The sequence below is a fragment of the Tursiops truncatus genome, chromosome 18, assembly GCF_011762595.2.
Source record: "Tursiops truncatus isolate mTurTru1 chromosome 18, mTurTru1.mat.Y, whole genome shotgun sequence".
NCBI lineage: Eukaryota > Metazoa > Chordata > Mammalia > Artiodactyla > Delphinidae > Tursiops > Tursiops truncatus.
In genome coordinates, this window is record NC_047051.1 from 74168593 (window position 1) to 74193867 (window position 25275).

Sequence of the window (25275 nt, forward strand, 5' to 3'; positions counted from 1 at the left end):
AACTGTGCAATTTATTGCTACCTTTCTCCAGGTATTCAGGTGTATTTCTATTTTTGGTTTTACCTTCCTTGACTTCAGAGCTGTTTGCACGTTGTGTTATGAAACTAATGTCCTTCACTGGTAAGTTAGTGATACCCAGTGCCTTCTGAGTATGCGTCATTAATAAAGTGAAATATCCCGGGCTTCCCTGGTGGCGCAGTGGTTGAGAGTCCGCCTGCCGATGCAGGGGACGCGGGTTCGTGCCCCGGTCCGGGAGGATCCCACGTGCCGCGGAGCGGCTGCGCCCGTGAGCCATGGCCGCTGAGCCTGCGCATCCGGAGCCTGTGCTCCGCAAGGGGAGAGGCCACAACAGTGAGAGGCCCGCGTACCGCAAAAAAATAAATTAAAAAATAAATAAATAAAGTGAAATATCCTAAAATAATGCAAAGAAGTCATGACCGAAGAAAAAACATATCCTGTGGAGATGATGACAACTATAAAATTGGTAATTTTAAGTTAAAATATTTGATCATTTGCAAAATTAAACAACATTAGATGAAGATGGTATTTTTGGGGTTTTTTTTGTCTTTGTTACTTTACTCTTACGAGGCTATCCAGAGGGCTGCCATCTTACATATCCTGCCTTACTTTAGTCATAGAACATGATTATATGATGAGTGGTACATGGCAACTTCCAGTCCACGTCAAGACTCTTTCTGTGCACGTATACACATAGAAAATCTTCAATTCAAATGTATTTCTTTACTTCTATCCGTTATATTTATTTTTACTCTATCAGCTTCATTCCAAGCCCTCCAGAAATTCAGCACCCCTTTCTCACTTCCCCAAGGCCATTGTAGTGCTGCCATCTTTGTGAATTCCCCAGAATTGAAAACGTGCTTTTATTATTAGTTTTTAATTCTCCTTCAAGCACATATACTCATTAGTCAGAAACTTTTAAATTTTTTTCACAGTTTGTCTTGGGTGCTTCACTTATGTAATTGCATTTTAGACCAAATCACCCACATATTGTATTTATTACCAGTCAAGAGCTGAACCTTGGCTTTCATTCTCCCTTTACAGCAGTTCATTCTACACATAGACACATGTATTGTCTTTCTCAGGCACAACATGTATCAGGCAAGCCCCTCTCAAGGTTAAGAATTCCTAATATTTTTTCTATTTTCTGGTAAGTCAGATACAGACTTCTCAACCTAGCTCTCTAGAAATTCTTTCAAAACTCTCTCAATTCATTGTTTTTGTAAGTTACCAATTAGTAACTTAATAAATGTTGCCAGTTACACAAACTGCTTATCCCTGATCAAATAAAACTTTATAATCCAGTTTCCACCCCTAAAATTTTGTCTTCCCATTCCAGTAGAAATGTTTATCCTAAAACCATGATTTCTTTGATTTCTTCATAAATCTATGTCCAGCATTAGGTCAATATTTAGATCTGTAAGGGATTTCTCTTAACTAACTATTCCAGCCACTGATGATTTATTCAAAACTAGCTCAAGAAAATTCCAACTCCTACATTTGTCATGGCTTCCATGTACTGAATGAAAGCTCTACAGAAATGAAGAGAGGCATCATCTCCAGAGTCGTCATTCTTGAAAAAATGTACAATGTAATAAGTAAGGCAACAGAAAAAAGAAGAAAGATAAAAGAAGATGAAGGAAGGGCGTCTCACTCAGACTGAAGAGCTTAGAAGAAGCTTCTTGAATGAGATGAGTGAGAAATATGGGAGTTAGTGGGTGTAGGTCATATGGACAGGACACGAGTAATGGGAAAAGCTCATGTGGGATGCTTTTCATGGGAACCACGCATAATCTGCAATAATTGCATTATTTACAGTAGTTTCTATTAGATTTAGCTTTGTGGAAATAATGTATAATAAACTGGATTCCAGTCTGAAAAGGTTTGGTTTCAACGCAGAAAACAATACAACAGATATTAGCAATTCCATAAACGTATAAATCTCTTTTCCTGATTAAAAGCCACTTTAAAAGGTGGCTTTCAATCTCAATCAGTCCAACCACTATTCTAATTGTGAAGTTGGTTGGATTTTATTATATCAAATATTGAGCAATAGGAAATGACTTTTGTCTAAAAGTTCTTATTTTAGGAATTCTCTTTTGTAAGCTAGTTTTGTCATCAATATAATGTTTTGTTTTTAGAAATATTTTTCGCATGGTTTAATATTATGAGTAAATTTTCTTATGCTGTAAAAATGTACTTAAGATTAATTATCTGTGGTTCTCACATCATTATGAGATATATATACATATATATATATTTAGAAATATGTGTCTCCCCATTAACACAGAAATGTTTTAATGTATGCTACTGCCTTGCTTAGTTAAAAAGATAAACCATTCTCAAACTCTTGTATAATTCCCCTCAACTGTAGCAGCAGGAAAGTTGTGTGAAAGGCATTTGAAAACCAAACACGGTCAATTAATACTACAATTGTTATCAATATTATGTTTCTTATATTAGACTATGCATTCGCAAAACTATTGTGGTTGGATATCTATGCTATTGGGAGATACAAAAAGAGTACTGCTCTCTTGGCCAACTTTTTGTGAGCAATAATCTATAGTCTAAAATCAGATCTATGTTGAATTGGAAAGAGAGTCCTCAAAGACTGAACTGGAGATAAGTTGATAATAGATACTAAATTTCCTTAAAAGGAAGAGTTGAAAGCTGAAGAGGTAAGTAGCACTGATAGGGTTGATGGGACCTGAACAGCATCTAATGAGGGCAGGATGGAAAGTCCTGTTCTTATTTCCAAGAACTTACCTCCTTGAAAAGCCCAGTGACTTTCTCTGGAATAAGGAAAACTAATGAATAGCACTCGCTTTAGTGAGTATAATTCAAACACTACTCTTGAGCTGTCATTTTAATATCTCATTTTCTTTTCTGAAGAGTATTTCATGAAATAAAAATTTCTCTCCATAGTGTATTTTCTTCTGAAAGTTAGATTTCTGCTACTGTGTGATAGAATAGAGCATAGTTTTTCAGTGTGTAGGTTGTGGCCAAGTTTTAGTTGGGCTTTGGAGATTAAAATTCAGATACTTTCGTATCAGTTTGGTAGTTTCCAGGCAGCACTCATTAGGTAAACCCCTTTCTGTCTAAATAGAAAAGGTAAGTCTCCTACTTAGGAGTTTGTGGAAACAGTCAAGGAGAGGGCTAATTGGAATAGTATTTCTAGGGACTTCCCTGGCGGTCCAGATGTTGAGACTCTGCGTTTCCACTGCAGGGGTGCAGGGGGCAAGTGTTGGATACCTGGCTGGGGAACTAAGATCCCAGGTGCCTCGTGTGGCCAAAAAAAGAACAAGAAATAGTATTTCTAGTATTTCCTTGGGCCCTTTATCAGCTCCACTTGGTCTTCTTGCTCTCCTAATGTCCTTCCCTTGTGTTCCCAGTTTATTTGGTTCGATGCTACTAAGAACAATACCACTAATAATAGCCAAGATTGACTTCGCAATTATTATGTTCCAAGTACAGTACTAAATGTTTCAGATGTATTATCTCACTTAATCTTTACAATATGCATCCACATGACAAAGGAAAGATGGAAAATTTGGAAATTTAACTTTGACTTTCGTCAAGATCCTCCTCTTTTTCATTGTGGAGGAAAGATTAGAGCGTTTCATGCTCTGATTGGCCCTTGCATCCCTCACAAAACTTATCATGGTGCCTTGCACGTAGTAATTCCTCAAGAAGTGTTTGTTAGAAAAATAGGTTTAATATGGTGACTCTAGACCTTGTGCTTTTCAGACTTTGGCTGCTTTGGATGCTCTGTGGTTCCTTTCTTTCAAGCTGTCCTTATTCACAGCTGTTCTGCCTGTTACGATGCTTTTCCATATTTTCTGTGGCAGAGGGTCTGCCGTAGTAACTGCAGTAATGAGTCACATTTCCCTGTGGCATAGACATCGCTGCCATTGTTTTCCAGGTCAATAAAAGAACCACAAAGTGGCCAAAATGTTGCGCTCCTATCCAAACCATCACATTAACATAAAAATGTGTTAGAAAAGTCTCGTGGTTATAAAGGAATTGCAGTTTTTATCATTACAGTTCTACCTTTAAATACCAGGGAAGTTTCTTAGCAGATTTTCGTATGTGATCACTACGTGTAACAGTATTCTTTTTAGGCCTATGCATTTGCACAGATTCAGAATATTACGTAATTATTACATCTGTTATTCCACGTTTTCCATTAGTGACTTGCAGCAGGAACTCTCCACTGTGTTAATAAGCTCCTGAAGTGTATACATTGCGAAGCATGTTTTTAAAGCATTACTTCAATGCAGAATAAAATATTTGCTATATAATAAACGACCTAAACTAATATTTTCTTAATTTAAAATAGGCATATACTTAGGTTCATGTTCCATATTTACCGTAGATCTTTGCTGCTTTGTTTCCTTTTCCTACAGGCAGTGTACCTATTTTGCTGTTACCCAAAGGCATTGTCTTTATTTAATAGCATAGTTACATATTCTTTGGGATACTCTGGGTTATATTCTATATGTGATGTGTGATGTGAATTGATGCTTCCCAGAAGCTTTACTGGTGATGCAGTGTCAGGGAAATCTTCCATTTTTATCCTAAAAAGACGTTGTAGCTCTCTTTCTCTTTCTAGTCCAAAACATTTTACCAAAAGCCTGACTTTGGTTCCACAGTGAAACAGGCGTGATTAAATTCTGGCCCTGTCACTTTCTATCCCTGGGGACTGGACAGGTTGTTTACACTTTCCATGACGTAGTTTCCAGTATGTAAATCTTGGGATTTTTGTGAAGTTGCCTGGATTTATATTAGCTCAATGCATTTTAGCAATTATTTTTATTTTCAGTAATGTTAATAGTGATAGTTTCAGTACTAGTGAGTTGTTACTTAATGTTAGATTTTTTAAAACAAAAAATCATTTTAGAGTAATCTGATAATTTGGCTTGTGTATTTGAGAGAATTGAAAAACAAATGACAGTGGCTAAACTTGCTTTCTATACAGGCATAACATTTTAGAATAAGTTAAGCTAAACTGTTCAGATAATATACTTACTGTATTTCAACAGCATATAGAGTTTTTCTAAAGCTTGAATTTCAAGTACATATTGTATTTCAAGTACGAGTTATATTAAGAACCTGTGGGCACATTTCCTATAGTAATTTTAAGAAGAGCATACAAGCAATATAGAAAGTATAACTGATTCGGTGTCACTGGAAGAGTGGGTTTACAGCTCTGTATTCTTGGTCATCTTTATTCCCTTACTATTTCTATTCAAGTAGCTAAAATGATATATTTTTGCTTTTCAGTCACTCAAGACTGCTTGCAGTTGATTGCAGACAGTGACACGCCTACCATACGAAAAGGTAATAAAATATTCCCAGGAACGTTTCCACTTAGAATTCAATGCAGTCCAATTACCTGTACATTTCAAGTCTAAAGATTGTATTCAAACTCCATCTCAAATCACCTATCTGCCTCAAAATTTCTTACGATCAGATTTAAAATAATGAATTTATTTAAAATGATTGGGGAGTAAATATTTAGGCTAATGTAATAACCTAACAGAATTACCTTAAGGATACTAATACGTACACATTTTAAATAAGTAGCAGATGATAAAGCAAAATCAGTACTAAATCAAATTCAGTATTTTATTATTTAGAAATGATTTTGGCCTCTATGGTGCCTCAGGATCCTCTTCACAAACATTCATTCTCTGTTATATTAGGTTGTAGAATATTACAATAGGATGAAGATAAAACTGAACATACATTTTATATTAATTTATCAATAAGTATATGTACAAATGTAACATTTTTGTGATAAATCTCCAGTGTGACATTATTGCTTTATATTTTACATATACTGGTTAAAAACATACAGTGTTCCAGTTACTGTGTAGGTATTGGGGCTCAGCAGTGAAACATATATATAGGTCCTCATTTTTATGGAATTTACCTTCTCATGAAGGGAAAACAGAAAAGCCAACAAATGAACGAGTAAAATGTAGAATGATAAAATTAAATGGTACGGAGAAAAATAAAGCAGGCGGTGGGGGGGCAAGGGAATATTTGGGTTGTGAACCACAAGGGGGAGTTCAGAAGTGTCAGGAAGTTAAGCTGCGGGCCAGGAGTGGAGACACAAGAAAGATAATGAATTTGGATTGGCCTTTGCAGTGATTCCTGGGAACGCTACCTTTCATCTCTATTTTTCTATGTGACTTTAATTATCCTAAATGTAACCCAAATAATAAACTATTTGCAATTCTCTTATTATTTATTGTTCTGCATTTTCCAAAGTCATATGTTTGCAACTTTTATTAGGTAGCAAATTGTTCCCTAAGAATTAAAATAGAGCCAGAAGAAGACCCTAAGGACCAATTAAAAAATATAACTTGGAAAAGGTTTGTTTTACACATTTGGCCGAAACCAAAAATGCTATAAATCATGCAAAAAAAATGCAGCTGCTACTCCATTGTGAGCTTGAATTTCACAGTGTTGTGATCTTCCTGGCGTGGTGGCTGCTCTACATTGATCCTCCTTGGAAGATCTGGGTGCTTATCTGGGTGCTTTGCCATTTGGGCTGATGCGTTGTGATGCCAGTAAACCTTGAACGTGTAAATGTTAGTGTGTGTGGACACTGCAGCAGTACTGCTTTACTGCATCCTATAAGTTTTGGTATGTTGTGTTTTCATTTTTATTTGTCTTAAGATATTTTTTGATTTGCCTTTTGATTTCTTTTTTGACTCCCTGGTGGTTCAGGAGTGTATTGTTTAATTTCCACATATTTGTGAGTTTTTCAAATTTTCTCCTGTTACTGATTTCTGGTTTCATACCATTTTAGTTGGAAAAGATGCTTGATATGATTTCAGTCTCCTTTAATTTGTTAAGACTTATTTTGTGTCCTAACATTTCATCTATCTTAGAGAATTTTCCTTGTGCACTTAAGAATGTATATTTTGCTACAGTAGGCTAGAATGTTCTCTATATATCTGTTAAGATCATTTAGTCTGCAGGGTTGTTCAAGTATGCTATATCCTTACTGATTTTCTTCTGGGTGATCTATCCGTTGTTGAAAATGGGGTACTGAATTATCCTATTGTTGTTGTATTGCTGTCTGTTTCTTCTTTCAGATCTGTTAATATTTGTTTTACGTATTTAGGAGCTCCACTGTTGAGTGCATATATATTTATATTTGTTATATCCCCTTGATGAATTGATCCATTTATCATTACATAATGACCCTCTTTGTCTCATGTGACAGGTTTTGACTTAAAATCTATTTTGTCTGATTTAAGAAAAGCCACTTCTTCTTTCTTGTTTACCATTCGAATGGAATATTGTTTTCCAACCCTTCACTTTCAGTCTATGTGTGTCCTTAAAGCTACAGTGAGTCTATTGTAGGCAACATATGATTGGATTTTGTTCTTTCCAATCCATTCAGCCACTCTGTGTGTTTTGACTGGGGAATTTAATCCATTTACATTTAAAGTAATTATTGATAATGAAGACTTATTATTTCCCTTTTGTTAATTGTTTTCTGGCTGTTTCACAGTTCATTTGTTCCTTTCTTCCTCTCTTAATGTCTTTCTCTGTGTTCTCTGATTATTTTTTGTAGTGGTATGCTTTGATTCTCTTTACATTTTTTGTATCTACTACAGGTTTTTATTTCTGCTGACCATGGGGTTTACATAAAACAACCTAGTGATAATAGTCTACTTTAAGCTAATAACAACTTAACTTTGATCTTATCCCAGAACTGCACTTTTACTTCTCCCTCCCCTACACTTTAGCTTGTTAATGTGACAACTTACATCAGCTTATCTTGTGTATGTATTAACACATTATTGTAGTCATAATTCTTTTTTAAAAAAATACTTTTGTCTTTTAACTTTTATATTTACTAGAGTTAAAAGTGATCTACAACTCATTGTAGCCATTTCTCTCAGGTTGTTTACTGGAGATTTTTTTTCTTCCTTTGTGTTGTGTTTTCTCGATTCCTCATATTCCTTGTAGATTTGCTTTGTTGTCTGTGCATTTGAAGAAGCAGCTACTTCTCCCCATCTTCTTGGACTGATTTTGACTGGGATACACTTTCACTGTCAGCAGTGCTCAGTGTTAGTCACTCTAGGGCTGGGAGCAAAGCCCCCTTTGCGTCCTTCCTTCCCTCCGGAGGAAAAGTATCAGTTCTCTCTTTTCCACAATCACGACAAAAAAATTTCTGACTATAAGGGGATGCACTCCCCTTTTTTGTTTCTAACTGTCTCAAGGGACCAAGATCTTTGGTTGTTCAGTGCTCAGTACGAGGCAAGATAGAAACCAGTTCCTCAGAAGGCACCCTAGGAGGCCCTGAGGCCTTGTGCACAATCCAACCTCACCATCCCTCCATGCGAGAATCATGGGCTGAGGCAGTCTTCCTGGGGTGGAGCTAAGCCTGTCTGGAGGAGGGACTGATGTGAGTAAATTGAAATTGCTTTTCTTACCTGTATAAATACGACTGCTTCTCAGTTTGTGCTCCCCTAGGCTGCTTCTACTTCTTAGTTGGATCCTGAATGTCTCTTCACGGTATTTTAGTAACAATATTATTGTTAAATCAGCATTTCTGTGGAGGGATGAGAGGTAAGTCTCCCTACTCTACCATCTAACTGGCATAATTCCTCATTCAGAACCTTAAATATGTCATCCCACTGCCTTTTGATGACATAGTTTCAAGTAAGAAAACAGCTGTTGATCTTATGGAGCATCCCTTGTACTTGAGGAATTGCTTTTCTCTTGCTACTTTCGAAATTCTGTGCTTGCCTTTGTCTTCCAGCTGCTAGTTATAATGCATCTTGGTGTGGATCTCTTTAAGTTTATTCTCCTTGAAATTCATTCAGCTTTGTGGATATGTAGATTCATTCTTTCTACAAAGTTGGGAAGAGTTTGGCCATTATTTTTTCAAATATTCTTTCTGCCTTTTTCTCTTCTCCTTCTGGGACTCCTATAATGCATATATTAGTCTGAAGGAGAGTGTCCTATGGGTCCTTTATGCTCTTTTCACTTCCTTTTATTCCTTTTTATTTCTTCTACTCAGACTGGATAATTTCAGTCGTCCTATATTCAAGTTTGCCGATTCCATCTTCTGCCTGGTGAACTCTGCTGTGTAACGTAACCTCTCCAGTAAAAATTTTATTTCAGCTATTTTAATTTTTAGCTCCACAACTTCTTTTTAAAGAAAGAGTTTGGTTCCTTTTACAATAATTTTTATCTCTTAACTGATAGTGTCTATTTGTTCATACACTTTTCTCCCAGTTTTCTTAAGTTCTCTGTCCATGGTATCCTTTAGCTCTTTAAACATACTTAAAATATGTAATATCTTTGTCTAGTAAGTCCAATATCTGGGCTTCCTCAAGAATGGTTTCTGCCAATTTTTTTCCCTGTGAATGGTCCATAATTTTCTGTTTGTTTGTATGCTTTATATTTTTCTTTGTAAATTGGACAATTTGAATATTACAGTGTGGTAACTCTGGAAATCCCATCCCCAGGGTTTGCTGTTGTTGATTGTTGTGGGCTGCAGTTGTCCATTTTTTTATTGAATTTTCCAAAATATTTTTTCAAAAAAATAAACTGTACTCTTTGTTCTGTGTGGTCACTGAAGTCTTTTTTCTGTTATCTCTGCAGTAATCCTGTTGGGGATTCTTTTATCTCCAATCCTAATCCCGATAGAGATTTACTTTAATGCCAGGAACCAAAACCAAAACCACCACCACCAACAAAAACCAAACTCCCTTTTTTCTGAGCAGATTATCTCTGGGCTGGGGCACTCCTTCAACATTTAGCTAGGCTACCAGCAACTGTGCCTTAGACTTCCCATCCTGCTTGAGCAAAGAGCAAAGATCGACTAGAGATGTTAGCTTAGGGTTCTTTTCAGGTGTTTTCTGAACATGCATCCTGCTCTGGTCATGCACAATCCACTGCAGATTCCTTGGTGTATGTGGTAACCCTTCAAAGCCCTTATTCCTTGAAGTATCTTCCTCCTTAGCCTCATCCTTCTCAGGCTTTTTGTCAGCCTGCTGCTTGCCCTGTCCACTGTTCCTTGTTACAGGTGGCTACAGGTAGTGTATTTCTGTAAAGCTTTTGACTGACACCAGCCTGAGGAGCTGCTCCCATCTAAATGGAAACTCCAGGCAGGTCAAAATCCAGAGTCACAATGTTTTGAGAACAAAGTGAGTATTGCACTTCCTGGCATCAGCAAGACACCAACTGGAACTCAGGCCACCATCTCCATGTCTGCCACTAAGCAGGAGAATGAGGGGTGGTACATGAGGAAGCAGAAATACCACAATACTTTCTTACTGAAATTTACACCTTTTGTTTCATTAAACACTCCCTTGGTTTCTATAAGTTTTTTACTAGATTTCATATATCCAAAAACATGGATTCTGTAAGTTCTTGCAAGTTTAATTGCTGCCTTAGCAAAGGGACTTTTCTTTATCTTTTTTTGATGTTTGAATTTTATTTTATTTATTTTTTTATACAGCAGGTTCTTATTAGTTATCCATTTTATACATATTAGTGTATATATGTCAATCCCAATCTCCCAATTCATCCCACCACTACCACCCCCGATGCCACTTTCCCCCCTTGGTGTCCATACGTTTGTTCTCTACATCTGTGTCTCGATTTCTGCCCTGCAAACCAGTTCATCTGTACCATTTTTCTAGGTTCCACATATATGTGTTAATATACAATATTTGTTTTTCTCTTTCTGACTTACTTCACTCTGTATGACACTCTTTAGGTCCATCCACGTCTCTACAAATGACCCAGTTTCGTTCCTTTTTATGGCTGAGTAATATTCCATTGTATATATGTACCACATCTTCTTTATCCATTCGTCTGTCGATGGGCATTTAGGTTGCTTCCATGACCTGGCTATTGTAAATATTGCTGCAGTGAACATTGGGGTGCATGTGTCTTTTTGAGTTATGGTTTTCTCTGGGTATATGCCCAGTAGTGGGATTGCTGGGTCACATGGTAATTCTATTTGTAGTTCTTTAAGGAACCTCCATACTGTTCTCCATAGTGGCTGTATCAATTTACATTCCCACCAACAGTGCAAGAAGGTTCCCTTTTCTCCACACCCTCTCCTGCATTTGTTGTTTGTAGATTTTCTGATGATGCCCATTCTGACTGGTGTGAGGTGATACCTCATTGTCGTTTTGATTTGCATTTCTCTAATAATTAGTGATGTTGCACAGCTTTCATGTGCTTCTTGGCCATCTGTATGTCTTTTTTGGGAAAATGTCTATTTAGGTCTTCTGCCCATTTTTGGATTGGGTTGTTTGTTTTTTTGATATTGAGCTGCTTGTAAATTTTGGAGATTAATCCTTTGTCAGTTGCTTTGTTTGCAAATATTTTCTCCCATTCTGAGGGTTGTCTTTTCATCTTGTTTATGGTTTCCTTTGCTGTGCCAAAGCTTTGAAGTTTCATTAGGTCCCATTTGTTTATTTTTGTTTTTATTTCCATTACTCTAGGAGGTGGATCCAAAAAGATCTTGCTGTGATTTATGTCAAAGAGTGTTCTGCCTATGTTTTCCTCTAAGAGTTTTAGTGTCCAGTCTTACATTTAGGCCTTTAATCCATTTTGAGTTTATTTTTGTGTGTGGTGTTAGGGAGTGCTCTAATTTCATTCTTTTACATGTAGCTGTCCAGTTTTCCCAGCACCCTTATTGAAGAGACTGTCTTTTCTCCATTGTATAGCCTTGCCTCCACAAAGGGACTTATTTTTGAGCTTTGTACTCTGTCATTGTTCATGATGTTACTCTGACATCTATAATTATATCTTTAGATAATATATATTGATTGTCTACTCTGGTCTGTAATAAAATTAAATATGATTTTTCTTTATTTTCTCTATCATTCCTGTCCTCCACCATCCATTTTTTGGATAGTGGTATTACATTTCTTAATGCTTATCTACATACTGTTACGATGTTTATATTTCTATTACTTGATCTCTCAACTTTATATCCTTTGAGCCCCAGCTGTTACAAATGAGGCAGTTGATGAATTTACTGTCAACATTTTTTTCTCCACTACTTCTCAGTATTTGCTAGTTATATAATCTCTACATTGTCATGGCATAAAACTGTTCTATTCTTTATCATCAAACCATCCTCTTTATGTGTTTTTACAGTAAATATATTCAATACCCATTGCAAGTCCTTTTGCTATGGTTTCCTCATTCGTATCTTAGTTTCCTGAATTTTGTTTTCTACTAGTTTATTCAAAATCGCCCCAGGAGAACAATGCTCTCTTAGTGTTTGCATCAATAAAGCTGTTTCCTTGTAGTTTTTATACTTTAAGGACAGATGCCTGGGTATGAAATCCTCAGTTTACCCTTTCTTTACCTGGGTAGCTTGTAGGAATTTCTCACTGTCTTTTGCCTTTGGCATTCTATGCACTTTGAAGAAAACTAAAGTAAGAGAAAATTCCTTCTCATAAGTGGCTTGACTATCTTGCCTAGTTACACAAAGAAGTATATATTTACCTTAAAGTTTCAGTACTTATTTTATTATGTATCTGAAGGTAGACTATTGTGGTGGGTAGAAAAATATTTCCTCAGACATGTCCACACTGTAATCCCTGAAACCTGTGAGTTTCTTACCTCACCTGGCAAAAGGGACTAGGAAGATGTGATTAAGATAAGGAATTTGGGCATATTATCCTGGATTATCCGTGTGGTCCCAGTATAATCACAAAGGTCCTTGTAGGAGAGAGTTAGCAGGGTCAGAGTCGGAGAAGGTGATGTGGCGATGAAAACAGAGTTCAGAATGTTGTGATTGCTGTCTGGGAAGAGGAAGGGCCACAAGCCCAGGAAAGCAGGCAGACTGTAGAAGCTGGAAAAGGCAAGGGATGGACATTCCAGCGTCCAGAAAGAACACAACTTGCCAACACCTGGACTTTTGCCCAGTGAGACTTCTGATGTTTCAAACGGGAGATAATAAATGTGTATTGTTTTAAGCCACTAAGTTTGTGGTAATTTGTTACAGCTGCAATAAGAAACTAATAAAACTCTGAATCAACTTTCTCTGGCACATAATGGGCCTTTTAATTCTGCAGTAGCTCTAAGTGCTTGTTCTGCTTGACTTTTTGTTGTTTTTGTTTTGTCTCTCTGGGTTCCAATTATGTATATGCTGGTAATTCATTACCTATCTTTTATATTCTATAGTTTTACAATTTTTCTCAAATTCTTAACTCTTTTTTTAATTTCCATCTCATTTTGTTCTGTGTGAAACCTATTTTCCCTTCTGAAACTTTTACTTTCATTTAAGTGAGCACTTTCCCCCCCTAATTTCCCAAATTCTTTTAGCTTACATTGACATTTGCTGTTTGTTTGTGTGTAGATTTCTGTGTGTGTGTGTGCGGGCCTCGTAACCTTTAGCGAGTTGATTTTGCTGACTCTGTGTGAACTTTGCTGTTCCAGGCCATTGACTCTTTCCTTTGCTTTTTCTCTGCACTTTTATGCTCAACTTCAGTGTGATCTCAGTTGCTTTGGGCATCCCTTGCAGTTATTTTGGAGAACACACATCTATGTTTCTTTCATGGGATTTACAGGAGGTAAAAAAGGAGACATGTGATTTCCACAATCACTGATAGTGGAAGTCTCTCGTTTATTCTGTTTTTCAACATAATTATTTCACAGAGGCAATGATGAGATTTAATCTCACAGTAGAATTTGACACTTGATGATTTCCCTCTTTTTGAAACACGTGCTTTTCTTGGTTTGTTTCTCCAACCATGTTCCTAGCTTTTTTGGCCACTGCTTTTTAAACTTCTTTGCAAATTATTCTTAAATTTCTTCAGTATTGATGTTTTTCAGACCGCTGACACAGTCCCATTGTCTTCGTTCTTATTTCTTTGGCATTCCTAAATCCTCCTGTGTTCTCACTTAACATGCATGTGTGACGGCTTAAATGTAGATCTTTAGCCCAGATGACTTTTCTGAGATCCAAGCCTATATATATACCTCTGTCTACTTAACATCTTTTCCTGAGTATCTTGGTGGCATATCAGCGTGAACTCTTTAGAACTTTTCCCCAAGTCTGGTCTTTTTCCAGTGTCTCCTGTTTCAGTAAGTGCTGACCATGTCTTCAGCTGTTCAATCCGGAATTCTGAGTGTCATTCTTGACGGCTTCCTCAAAGTCAGTACGTTAATCTCAAAACTTTATCAGTGGTTCCTCATATATATAATTTGAACGAATCTGTTTTTCTTCATTTTCATTTCACCATCCTAGTATAAACCACCATCGTCTCTCACCTTGGCTGGTTTCCTTGCCTCCAGTTTTGCACATTTCTTACCTGGTAACCACATAGAGATGTTTCTAAAACACAGATACAGTCATTTTCCCCCACTTCTCACAGCCCCTACAGGGCTTCTCACTGCCCTTCTGGTAGCTCAGCCTGCATGGCTCTGCCTGTCTGGCTTCTGTTTCTTTTGATTTTCCAAGTCCTGCCTCATCTACAGAATCAGGCATATGATTACGTGGATTTCACTGCTAAACTATATTTGTTCAATAAAAAAAAAATCCCTGTTTCCTTTTTAAAAATCCCTATTTCTTAAATTGGTTTACTTAATCTATCTTCAAAAAATATTATTAGTATCTTCTCCCTTAAAACTATTTCCAGGAGTTTTAAGATAATAAAATAGAAAATCAGGAACAGTAACCAACTGTGATAGCTGTGATTGAAAGCTGCTCTCTGGAGCATCTATATTCAATTACTGTGGGAAATAACACTGGAGGTATAACTATCTGGGAGGAGATTGCCTATTCATAAAATAGAATAGAAAACAAATATTAATGAAATAGATCTGATTTTCCTATAAAAATTTCTTGTCCTAAAATTTATCTACAAATCTTTCATATATATCAGTACAGGAAAGATCTACTCTTTCAAAAGCAGGCATTTTCAGAAATACATGTAAATTATTTTTACGTTTAAACACTGGCATTATTTTTATTTAATTTCACATATTAATGTACACAGTAATTTATTATTTTTTCCAAAACATTTAATTACATCAAGTATTTAAAGCTGAGTGGAGCTGGGAAGTTCACACTTTATATACCAAGATATATCAGTATTTTAGCTGTTGACTAGCAAAATTAAGCATTAATACTCCTAGAATTTACCTCCACTGACTGAAATAAAAACACACAATATAAGATCTATGAGTTGGAGTTCATTCAGTGTCTTATTGAGGACTATAGCCCGGGAGACAGCCTCTCAGATAGCTGTGAGAAAGAGTTCCAAAAAGGCAAGGGAGGAACCTGGATATATCTAATTTTTTTTTTTTCTGGAAAAGAATGTTTAGTCGACCATCAAAAGATTACTGCTAATCACAAAGAATAGACCCTCAGTTTAATGACTTCAGTGCTTTTCTACGTATGAGGAGAAGCTGTAAGAATCTGTGGTCATTGAAATTTTTCCTTTCCGAATTCCTAGATACTATAAGGAGTGATTCACACTAGCTTAGATAAGCGTCCTACAGAGGAGCCATTTAGTACATATTTTCTTGTTAACATCTGTCTGTGGTCTAACTAGCAGGCAAAAAAACCTAAGTGAATTTTAAGATGTAGAGACATATTATAACATTTATGCTTCAGTTTATAACTACTTTAGCTTGTAATTAATTGTTCAGTCTGTTTTCTTAAATTAAAACTTCATGGAGCAGCACATGTTGATTGAGTGCATACTGTGTGCTAGGCTCCATTCTTGGCGTCTGAGTTTCCAGCTGTGACTACAGCATAGTCATTGCCTTGGCCTAATGGAGTGTAATTGTGTGTGTGTGTGTGTGTGTGTGTGTGTGTGTATGTGTGTGCGTGTGTGCGTGCATGTGCATGTGTGAGGCTGCGGTTGGGAGGAGAAACATAGACAGTATATAAAGACAAGCAAATGTATACTCTCTCTCTCTTTAATAAGAATATTTCCAGCGAGGTATGATGAAAGCAAAAGAGTAAATAAGAATAGAAACCTAATAACTATTTGTTTTTCTTTCTATTATGACAATACAGCAGTGGAATTTGGTAAGAACTGGCTAATTTTATAGATATAAGTATTGTATAAAGAAATAGAGGATCAATTTCAGGTATGGCAAAAAAATTTTTTTACTCAATATCTCTAGTCAGAATATAAACAAGCAGTTTTAGAAATATGTGTTTTACTTCAAAGTTCATATTACCTCTATAGTGGAGGGTGTTTCATTTCCAAGAGTTTCAGAAACCAGGTAATAAAATGCTTTTAAAAACCAATCGCATGCTAGTGACTAATTGCCTAGTACCCCACCATTTTGAATTATTTTATGTTTAAAGTTGAATTAGTTAACTCAGTAAATATTTGCTGCAACTGCTGTGGGCCAGGTATCATTTTAGGCCCTGGGGAAACAACAGGGAACCAAACAGAAACAGTCCCCAAGCTCAGAGAAATTAGAGTCTATGATGTGTATAGTTTTGAAGGGGAAGGAAAGCCCTTTGTGGTCAGAGTACCAAGTATCACTTCCATGAAAACAATCACATTCAGTCATCAGCTTACATTTTACAATAATAACAACCATGATATTAATTTTTCCTCATGTTTTCAGAACTCTACCTTAAAGAATGCTTTGGGAACGTGATCTTTATTTAAACAGAACTTAAAACTACATCATTATAATCTTTTCACCGAAATAATATTTTATAAAAACAGGTGATGATGAGATTACCTCTGTTATTTGTAAATGAGGAGATCTTTAGTCATGGACTGTCATTACCCAGTGTGTGGCCCTGGAGAGTTTTCATTTAAGGAAATGGTTTCTCAGAGACCATCTTTGTAGACAGCAGATTGGGGGGATCAGACCTGCCTCATGTGCCGGGGGGTGCATTCACTCCTCCTGAGAGACAGAGCCATTCAGGGGAGCACAGGAGAGGAGTGGAGATCTGTGGGGTCCCCTCCTGCTTCTTCCTCTCTCCTCTCTCCACCCACCCCTCCCTCTCAGCTCCCTCCCTCTGTCTGTGGAATGTGATCCTGGAGGGCTGCCTTAAGGAATTGTTTCATTGTAACTTGAATTCACAGTATAGTGGCTTTGTTTGACCACTCAGGTTCTTAATTCCTCAGAAATATTCAGAAAATATGTGGTTCTTCTTCTGTATTCTTCCCTCGAGAATCCTATTTGGGAAAAGCTCAAGTAGGATGGTTTTGCCTTGGGGGCACCATTGAAGCGGGCATGTCCACTTAGAAATTGTGTTTATGAACATGAAAGCATCGTCAACTATTGCATCCTAGGGCGGCGCCTTAGGAAAATCCGCAGGGGAACATTTCCTTTATTCTCAATGTAGGACAAGTTGTTCTTTTCTTGAGCTTCTGTCATACCGTCTTGTAGACTTCTGAATTTTATTATTGATTTTGTTTCTTTTTTTGTTATGACCAAGGTGACGCTTGGGGACACATGTGGTCCAACATTGCCAATTATATGGGAACATTTTTTATATGATTTTAGATGACCCCAGTTTCATTTTACTATTTTTTTCTTGTACTGCCATTTCCCTAATCTTCTTTTCCCTTACTTTATGCCATTTTATTTATACCCCAGACTTCCCAGCCCCTAGCCTCAGGGTCCACTGTTTACTCCACTATATGCATAACATGATGGTGGGAGCTCCAGTGACCTTAGCGTGTGAATTCACCGGAAAGCAGTGTTTACTCTTTCAGTGGGCATTCCGGCTCAGCCATCCGCACCCCTTTTGCCCATGCATTTCTTTGGCCTCTGTTTTCTCTCTGCCCCTTTATCCAACTGTTGAGAACCGTGGCTCTCCTGCCACTCCCCAAGTGATGTTTGAGGGATAGTGGAGGAGAATGGGTGTATTGAACAGAAACCACTTCAACTTGAACATTACGGATGGGTATCACAACATTCCTGGACCATTTCCTAGGAGAGGTTGCATCTCAGTAATTTCTCTCCCTCTCCTTAAGCTCTGTCTTATTGCCATGTTGGGGAGAGGGTGGCTTCCTCTCCATATTCTTCGCTAAACTCTCCACATACAAACTCCCTCCTTTCTGGGAACTGGAGGGGAGCAAAATTTGCTGCCCCAAAATGTGTCTCTTTGACATGAGGATTAATTTAGGCTGATTATTTTTAGCGATTATTTTTAAGAAGACGCGGGAAGTTTTTCTTGTTACCTCTCTCCTTAAGTTCCTAAAAGAATTTGGATAGAGGACTTGTTCCTAGAACAGAGCCATCCTGAGAGATGTCTGCAAAGAATATGGGCTGAGGGTAGTGGGGGAGACTCTGGTAGGGCTTAGCGACCAGAGTCCACTCTGTGTCCCACTGTCTCTGGTGGCCCAGCAGACATTTGTTTTGCCCACTTTGGGGGGTTACTCAGTCTTCCTGGGAGTCTCCCATGTATGCATATTATTAAACTTTTGTGTGATTTTCTCCTGTTGATCTGTCTCATGTCAGTTGAATTCTTAGACCAGCCAGAAGAACCAAGAAGGGTAGAGGAAAATCTTTTCCTCCCTGACAGAATCAAAGGAAAACCAAAAATTTCTCTTGGTGTGTTATTCAGAGACAGTTTGTCCATGTTTTTGGCCTCAAACTGTCCCATCCAGACCAGACTATATTTTGAAAATTGCTGAAATACAGAAGAAATCAAAACCCCAGACATTACATATGAAGTGTTTGCTTTCAAGTTCCTGTATCTGACAATTGCCTGGGTGAGTATGTAAATATGGCTGAGAAACCAGTGGAGGATTGTGATTTCTCTTCTTTTCCCCTTTTTTTAAAAGATGAAATTCTCCTCTAGGTTTCGGACTTAGTTTAGCAGCTAAGTGGAGGTGAAGAACTGCTTTTCTCAGTTTTTTTTTCTTATAAATGATTCTCTTCATTGTAGGAGCTTACACATTTGTTCCATGGCTTCTCAGCTTTAAAAGAGGAAGAGCGCTAGAAGAAAAAGAGAATAAAATATTGGTCAAAGAAACGGGTTACTTCTTTATATATGGTCAGGTAGGTTCCACCCTAATACCGCTGTCACTGTCCAGTGCCTCCCATTTTGTGCTGACTTCTGACAAAGTTCTTTGGTTTGTTTCTCAGGTTTTATACACCGATAACACCTTTGCCATGGGACACCTAATACAGAGGAAAAAAGTCCATGTCTTTGGGGACGAATTGAGTCTGGTGACTTTGTTCCGATGTATTCAAAATATGCCTGAAACACTACCCAATAATTCCTGTTATTCAGCTGGTAAATAATAGTTCTATATACATAGACAGAAAGACATTCCTCAATATACTGTGTGGTACTTATTATCTTGAATGATAAGCTAGTCTGTGTTGATAGAGGCAAAATCATTATTAATAGGTTTATCATTTTTATATACATTTAGAAAGGCAGTAACTTCACAGCAATACACACTAGAACAATCGTAAGCGGTGTTTTCTTCAACCTGTAATAACAATGCTGGAATAATACGAGAATGATAAGCGCGTGCCAGGCACTTTACCTGTGCCCCTTCCTTTAATCCTCCCTGTCGAAGGGAGGTGGGGTCTGAGGCACAGAGAGGAAGCACACATTGTCTTAGGCTGCACAGAACTTAGTTTAAACCAGCCAGTCGGACCCCAGTGGGACTCACAGAATCTCTTCTTCACCTCCTGCGGAAGAAGTACCTTTGGCTGGTTTGAGGGTCAGGTCCAGTGGCCCAGTGGCTTTGCTGGTGTCAGTGGACACCAGGTGGATGCGTTTGGGATGTGAAAGTGTAGGAGTGAGGCTGCATTTCAACTCAGAAAAGGGAAAGGGCAGGCTCGCTTCATTGCAGGTCTGTTTGGGCTGTAATTGCCGTCGTAGCCTTCATCTTGTCTTGGGATAATTTCAAATTAATCGAGGCCAGTATTTGAAAAAAAAAAAAATGCCTTCGACACGTTTATTTCTCGCTGGTGATTTTGACAAATCCATTCAGGACCCCGAGGAATGTCTTCCCTTCCAGACAGTTAGCGTGAATGGCAGTGTGAACACGGGGTGCAGCTGGGCTGTGCGATTTGAAGCGCTATATTCCAAAGGCGTTTACTGACAAAGGCACGATGAAACAAGTGAGAAGGCAAAATAGTTCCCAATAATGGAGACAAGTGTCATCCTGGATCCACAGCCACAAATAGCTTTGACAGGGTGATGAGGAAGTGTACGAAATTGGAATTCCCTAATTTTCATAGAGAATTGTTTCCCTGCAGCCAGTGGTAACCAGTATCTTGGTGTTGCAAAATATTTATAAATGGTGAGGTCACTTCAGTCTGTTATATGTATTTACATTAATTAGTACTTAGAGCTTTACAACACACTCTTTTTCAAATTTTCTATTCATCAGCCCCTCATGGTTACTTTCTCAGCCAGATTTCCTAGGTGCCTTACTTTTTAAGACTAATTAACTTGACCTTAAAGATATTTCTCAGTGCTAGTAGCTTAGTATTATTTACGAAAAGTGTTTTCTAGAAAATTTCAGGTTTTCAATCTTTATCTGTTCTAGAACGAATTTGTTTAAAACCATTAAAAGCTACACATTGGTGTATACGTATATAAAGTGCTTCCATAATAATCTGGAAAAAATTAAAATGGTCCATTTGAGGAGCCCAACGAAGCTGAATCTTATTATTTCATTAACAAATTGAATGTGTTTATTGTAGAAAAAGTTAGAGCTGATTGCTATAATCTGGAAGACTTGAACTAGCCAATAACCCAGTGTTGAAATTTTAAATAGAACCTACTTTGAAACGTAGTTGGTTCACACAGACTTTATTTGGAGAGTTCCTGTGAATTAATGATCTGTGATCTATAGCCTTTGTCAAGTTATTAGATTATCTTCAATCTCTATGATAATGACTAATCCATTCAACAAGTAACTTCAATCTTTTTTTTTTTCTACTACTTAATGTAGTCATCAAATGCCTTGCCAATCCTAAAAGTGTACACTTTACCCTTAACAATACCTAGAACTATGTTCTTTTGTTTGTTGTCTGTCTTGGTCTATTAACAAAAAACAAGGTCCTTGTAGACAGACTCTTTGGTTATTCTGATCACCGCCCTGTGAGGGCCTACAAAGGTGTCTGGTATATCTGAGGTGCTCCGTAAATAAATACCCGCTGGCTAGTGCTGCAGGACACCCAGGTGCTTTGGTTTGACAGTGGAATAGAGGTTCATGTAGATGTGTTCCTGTAAATACATTTTCATGGCATGTTAATGAAACAATGCAACTACTTTTAAAATTGTGAGTTGAATGTATCGACAATTTAGATGCTATTTCCTTTGTTATTTCGTTGGTTTTATTCTCTGCCCCTCCTCCTCTTTCTTTTTCTTTATCTTTTTCTTTTAAAATGATGTCAAGAATGACCTGATAGTATACTGAGTGTAGTTCCTGAGTTGTGTTTTGTATTCCTGAATCACAGGCTGCATTATTGTAAATTAGGCGCATGAATGAAGATTAGTTGATCAGTTTTGAGAAGCTAATTACCTTGTTGCTTTTGATTATAAAAACAAGTATGGAAACACAAATTATAGAGGGCTATAAAAGTAATCCAAATGACTTCTCATCCCGTAGTTTGTACTCTAGAGAAAGACTATGTTAGCAGATGTGCTTTGTGAATAAGTAGTGTTTTGTTTTTCACTTTTAAATAATTTATGCATTTTATATGCACATTTGAAAGTATATTTAGGACTATGCAGTATATATACGTGGCTGTGCTCATTTTTTTGTATTTTTATTTAACATTATTTTTTAAAGATTCCCATGTCAATAAAATGAAGCAAAACCAATTTTTTTTTTTTTTTTTTTTTTTTTTGCGGAACGCGGGCCTCTCACTGTTGTGGAGCACAGGCTCCGGACGGGCAGGCTCAGCCGCTCCGCGGCATGTGGGATCTTCCCGGACCGGGGCACGAACCCGTGTCCCCTGCATCGGCAGGCGGACTCTCAACCACTGAGCCACCAGGGAAGCCCAAAACTACTTTTAACTATATAATATTCCATCAAGGGACGTGCTATGAATTCCTAAACTTTTTCTTATAGTTAGATGTCTGAGTCCTGTTTAGATTCTCCATTTTACGAACAGTAGGTGATACATCCATTTATGTCTGTTATAACTCCTTCTGCTTATTTCTTTTACTTTTTTTGGGGGGGGGGGTGGTTAGGCAAATCATAACTGGTTTAGAAGTCCACTGGTGTAATTTGAAGGGTGAATGCCTACTATTTTTTTCCAAAACAAAGTAGTTGTCTTTAATGTTCTCCCCTCCCCCTCCTTTCCGTGTACAACTGCTTAAAGTTCTTGCAAATCATTCTTTTCCAGGCATAGCAAAGCTGGAGGAAGGAGATGAACTCCAACTGGCAATACCACGCGAAGATGCTAAAATATCCCGGGATGGAGACGGCACGTTTTTCGGTGCACTGAAACTTCTGTGACCTACTTACACACCTTGGTGTGGCTGTTTTCCTCCCTTTCTTTGTACCTCTAAAGAGAAAACACTTAACTGGAAATACCAAAAGGAAAAAAAAAAAGGTAGTTACCATAGCCTGGTTTGCTGAAACTAGACCAAAACAGGAAATTTAACAGACAACCACAGCCAAAGGGTGTCATGTGAATTAAAGAACTAGAGCCCGTTTAAGGAAAAATAGAACTAGAAAGACTTTTCACTATAATGCCATGTTGAACACCTTAGTCATAGTTTCTTACCTTGCAAGAAGCACAGGATTCAAAGGGGCAGTAATCATTTCTTCAGAAATGGTATCCCACTGTTTGCTATGGGACAGCGCCCATGGCTGTAGGACATTAAGACATTTGGGGGAAACCTGAGGATTTATCCTCTATTTTTATGTTAAATACCCTTTCTCCATTTTCAGTTAATATTGAGGAAACTAAAAAAAAGAAAAAAAAAGTATAGAAATCTTGCATTCCATACATGAAAAAGTAACTAAAAGTTTAAATATCATTAAACAATCGGACTCAAAATAGGATATAGGTACTATTTAAGTCTTTTAGGTTTATTTCAAGTTTGCAGTTTTTAGCTCTAATATCATATATTACCTGCTGGAACACTCCTGGACATCTTTCACAGGAGGGAAATAATTCTCTCATGTGTTTACACTTAGGTGTATTTTTTATAGCTAATTTCAGTTACTTCAGAAACTTTTAATGTAGGGTAATTCCAATTCATGCATATAAGCATTAATTGAAAGAAATAACTATAAGTGTTTTAACCTAAAAATAAAATCTGCCATAGAAGTTAATAAGTACATTTGTAATAATGTAATATCATTTCCCTTTATTTCCTATCCTTCTATTTTAAACTGCTGGTATTGTAGTTCACATATCCCAGCCTTTAAAAAATACTCATGTTATTAGCTTTACAGAAGTTGAGGTTTAATGAAAGTTCTTGGCATCCTGAGTATGTTATATCCCATGTGCTTGTTCCAAAGATTATCACATGCCAGAAGACATTGTCCTAATTTTCATTTTATAAAGACTCATTTTTGAGAATGCTGTAATACTTATCTTTTATAACGTCATGTGTTTTGCTTATATTTTTAAATGTCATCAGTTTAAACAGTTTACTTCATTGTTTAAACAGATGGAAAAATAGACCCTGGTCTACACTAGTTTTCCCCAGTTTACATTAAAATATTTTTAAAGGTATTTTTTTCAAAACAAAATTATTTGTATTTTGTGCCTAAAATTAAACTTTGTTTAAAACTGATTTCTATAGTTTTGGCTTTTTGGTTAAAATAAAATACACTTTGCAGTTTATTCTGTTCTTCAATATTGTAATAAAAAAAGAAGTGATAGGTGAGGTAGAAGTTTCGATAATAGAAGGAAGTCAGAGATTTTCTTAGTGTTGCTGCTAAGTGGATTGCCAAATAAAAAAATGTTAGTGCCTTTTGCCTCATTTTTGGATTGTTTGTCTAACACTAGTCATCTTTTGGTTTCTCTCCATAACACTGAATGTTGTCTTAAAAATTAGGTGCATGCAGGGAACTATAGTCAGTATCCGGTGATTAAACCATAATGGAAAAGAATATGGAAAAGAATGTATATATATGTATAACTGAATCACTTTGCTGTACAGAAATGAACACAATATTGTAAATCAACTATACTTCAATTAAAAAAAAGACTAAGTAAAATGATAAAAAAAATCAGGTGCATAAATTGTTGAACATGATAAAGTAGTATGTGTTAGGGTATGATATAAAGTATTTCAAGTCATAAATATTTTACATGTTTCAAAAAGGATTTGGTCACCTCGATACTATATATATAAAGTTATGGATTAAATATTTCTTAGAGCCCAGGTTAAACAAAGATAAAACTACATTGTAATAGGCTTGTGCCCTAATCTCTTGTGAATCTACAGCTTGCAACATTTTTCTTTCTAAATGGCTCAGCATATTTTGTCAGCAGGTGTAGAATTCAGCCACATAAAATGGTCTTAAATCTTATTTTGCTTTCTGTTCAAACCAGCCTTAAAATGTGAATCTTATCTTCCTCGTCAGTGAAATTGTGAGGAAAATCAGACTTCGGGTGAGTCAAAGTTTATGCAGTTATCAGGAAGTTGAATTAAGTCAGAAAGAGAAAGACAAATACCATATGATATTACTTGTATGTGTAATCTAAAATATGACACAGATGAACCTATCTATGAAACAGAAGCAGAATCAGGGACATAGAAAATAGACTGGTGGTTGCCAAGGAGGAGGGGTGTGGGAGAGGGATGGATTGGGAGTTTGGGAATAGCAGATGCAAACTGGTATATATATAAAATGGATAAACAACAAGGTCCTACTGTAGAGCACAGGGAACTATATTCAATAACCTGGGATAAACCATAATGGAAAAGACTATGAAAAAGAATGTAGATATATGTATAACTGAGTCACTTTACTGTACAGCAGTGATTAACATGGTGTTGTAATTCAACTATACTTCAATAAAAAATAAATTAAAAAAAAAAGATTAGGTAAATATAGAGGTGTGGGGGGATGTGACTGCAACAGTGAGTGAGATTGCCCAAGTTCAGCTTTTGCTATCTTTCCTCCAATTTATTTTAGCAGAAAATGGATGTTATCCTGGGATTTCCTACGAAAGAAAATTTCTAAGGTTTAAGTGTATGGGCCCAGGCCAGATACTCTTCTGTGTTAAATCCGAAGTCAAGATTCGTGATGCTACCTAATCACCCAGTGAGGGCCCTCAATGCATTAGCAGAACATCCTGAGGAAGTAATGTGCTGGCCTC

At 37.0% G+C, this 25275-nt stretch overlaps 1 protein-coding gene across 4 annotated transcripts in view; it reads left to right on the plus strand.

The window, feature by feature from the left end:
* TNFSF13B (TNF superfamily member 13b) overlaps positions 1-24994 on the plus strand; it is an 82951-nt gene extending 57957 nt beyond the window's left edge. For all 4 annotated transcript variants that reach the window (XM_073795401.1, XM_073795402.1, XM_004327470.4 and 1 more), the window contains 4 exons: positions 5302-5358; positions 18902-19014; positions 19102-19252; positions 22336-24994. In XM_073795401.1, the coding sequence (XP_073651502.1) occupies positions 5302-5358; positions 18902-19014; positions 19102-19252; positions 22336-22448 (434 nt within the window). In that variant the 3' untranslated portion in view covers positions 22449-24994. The remainder of the gene's footprint in view (positions 1-5301; positions 5359-18901; positions 19015-19101; positions 19253-22335) is intronic.
* Positions 24995-25275: the final 281 nt, after the last annotated feature.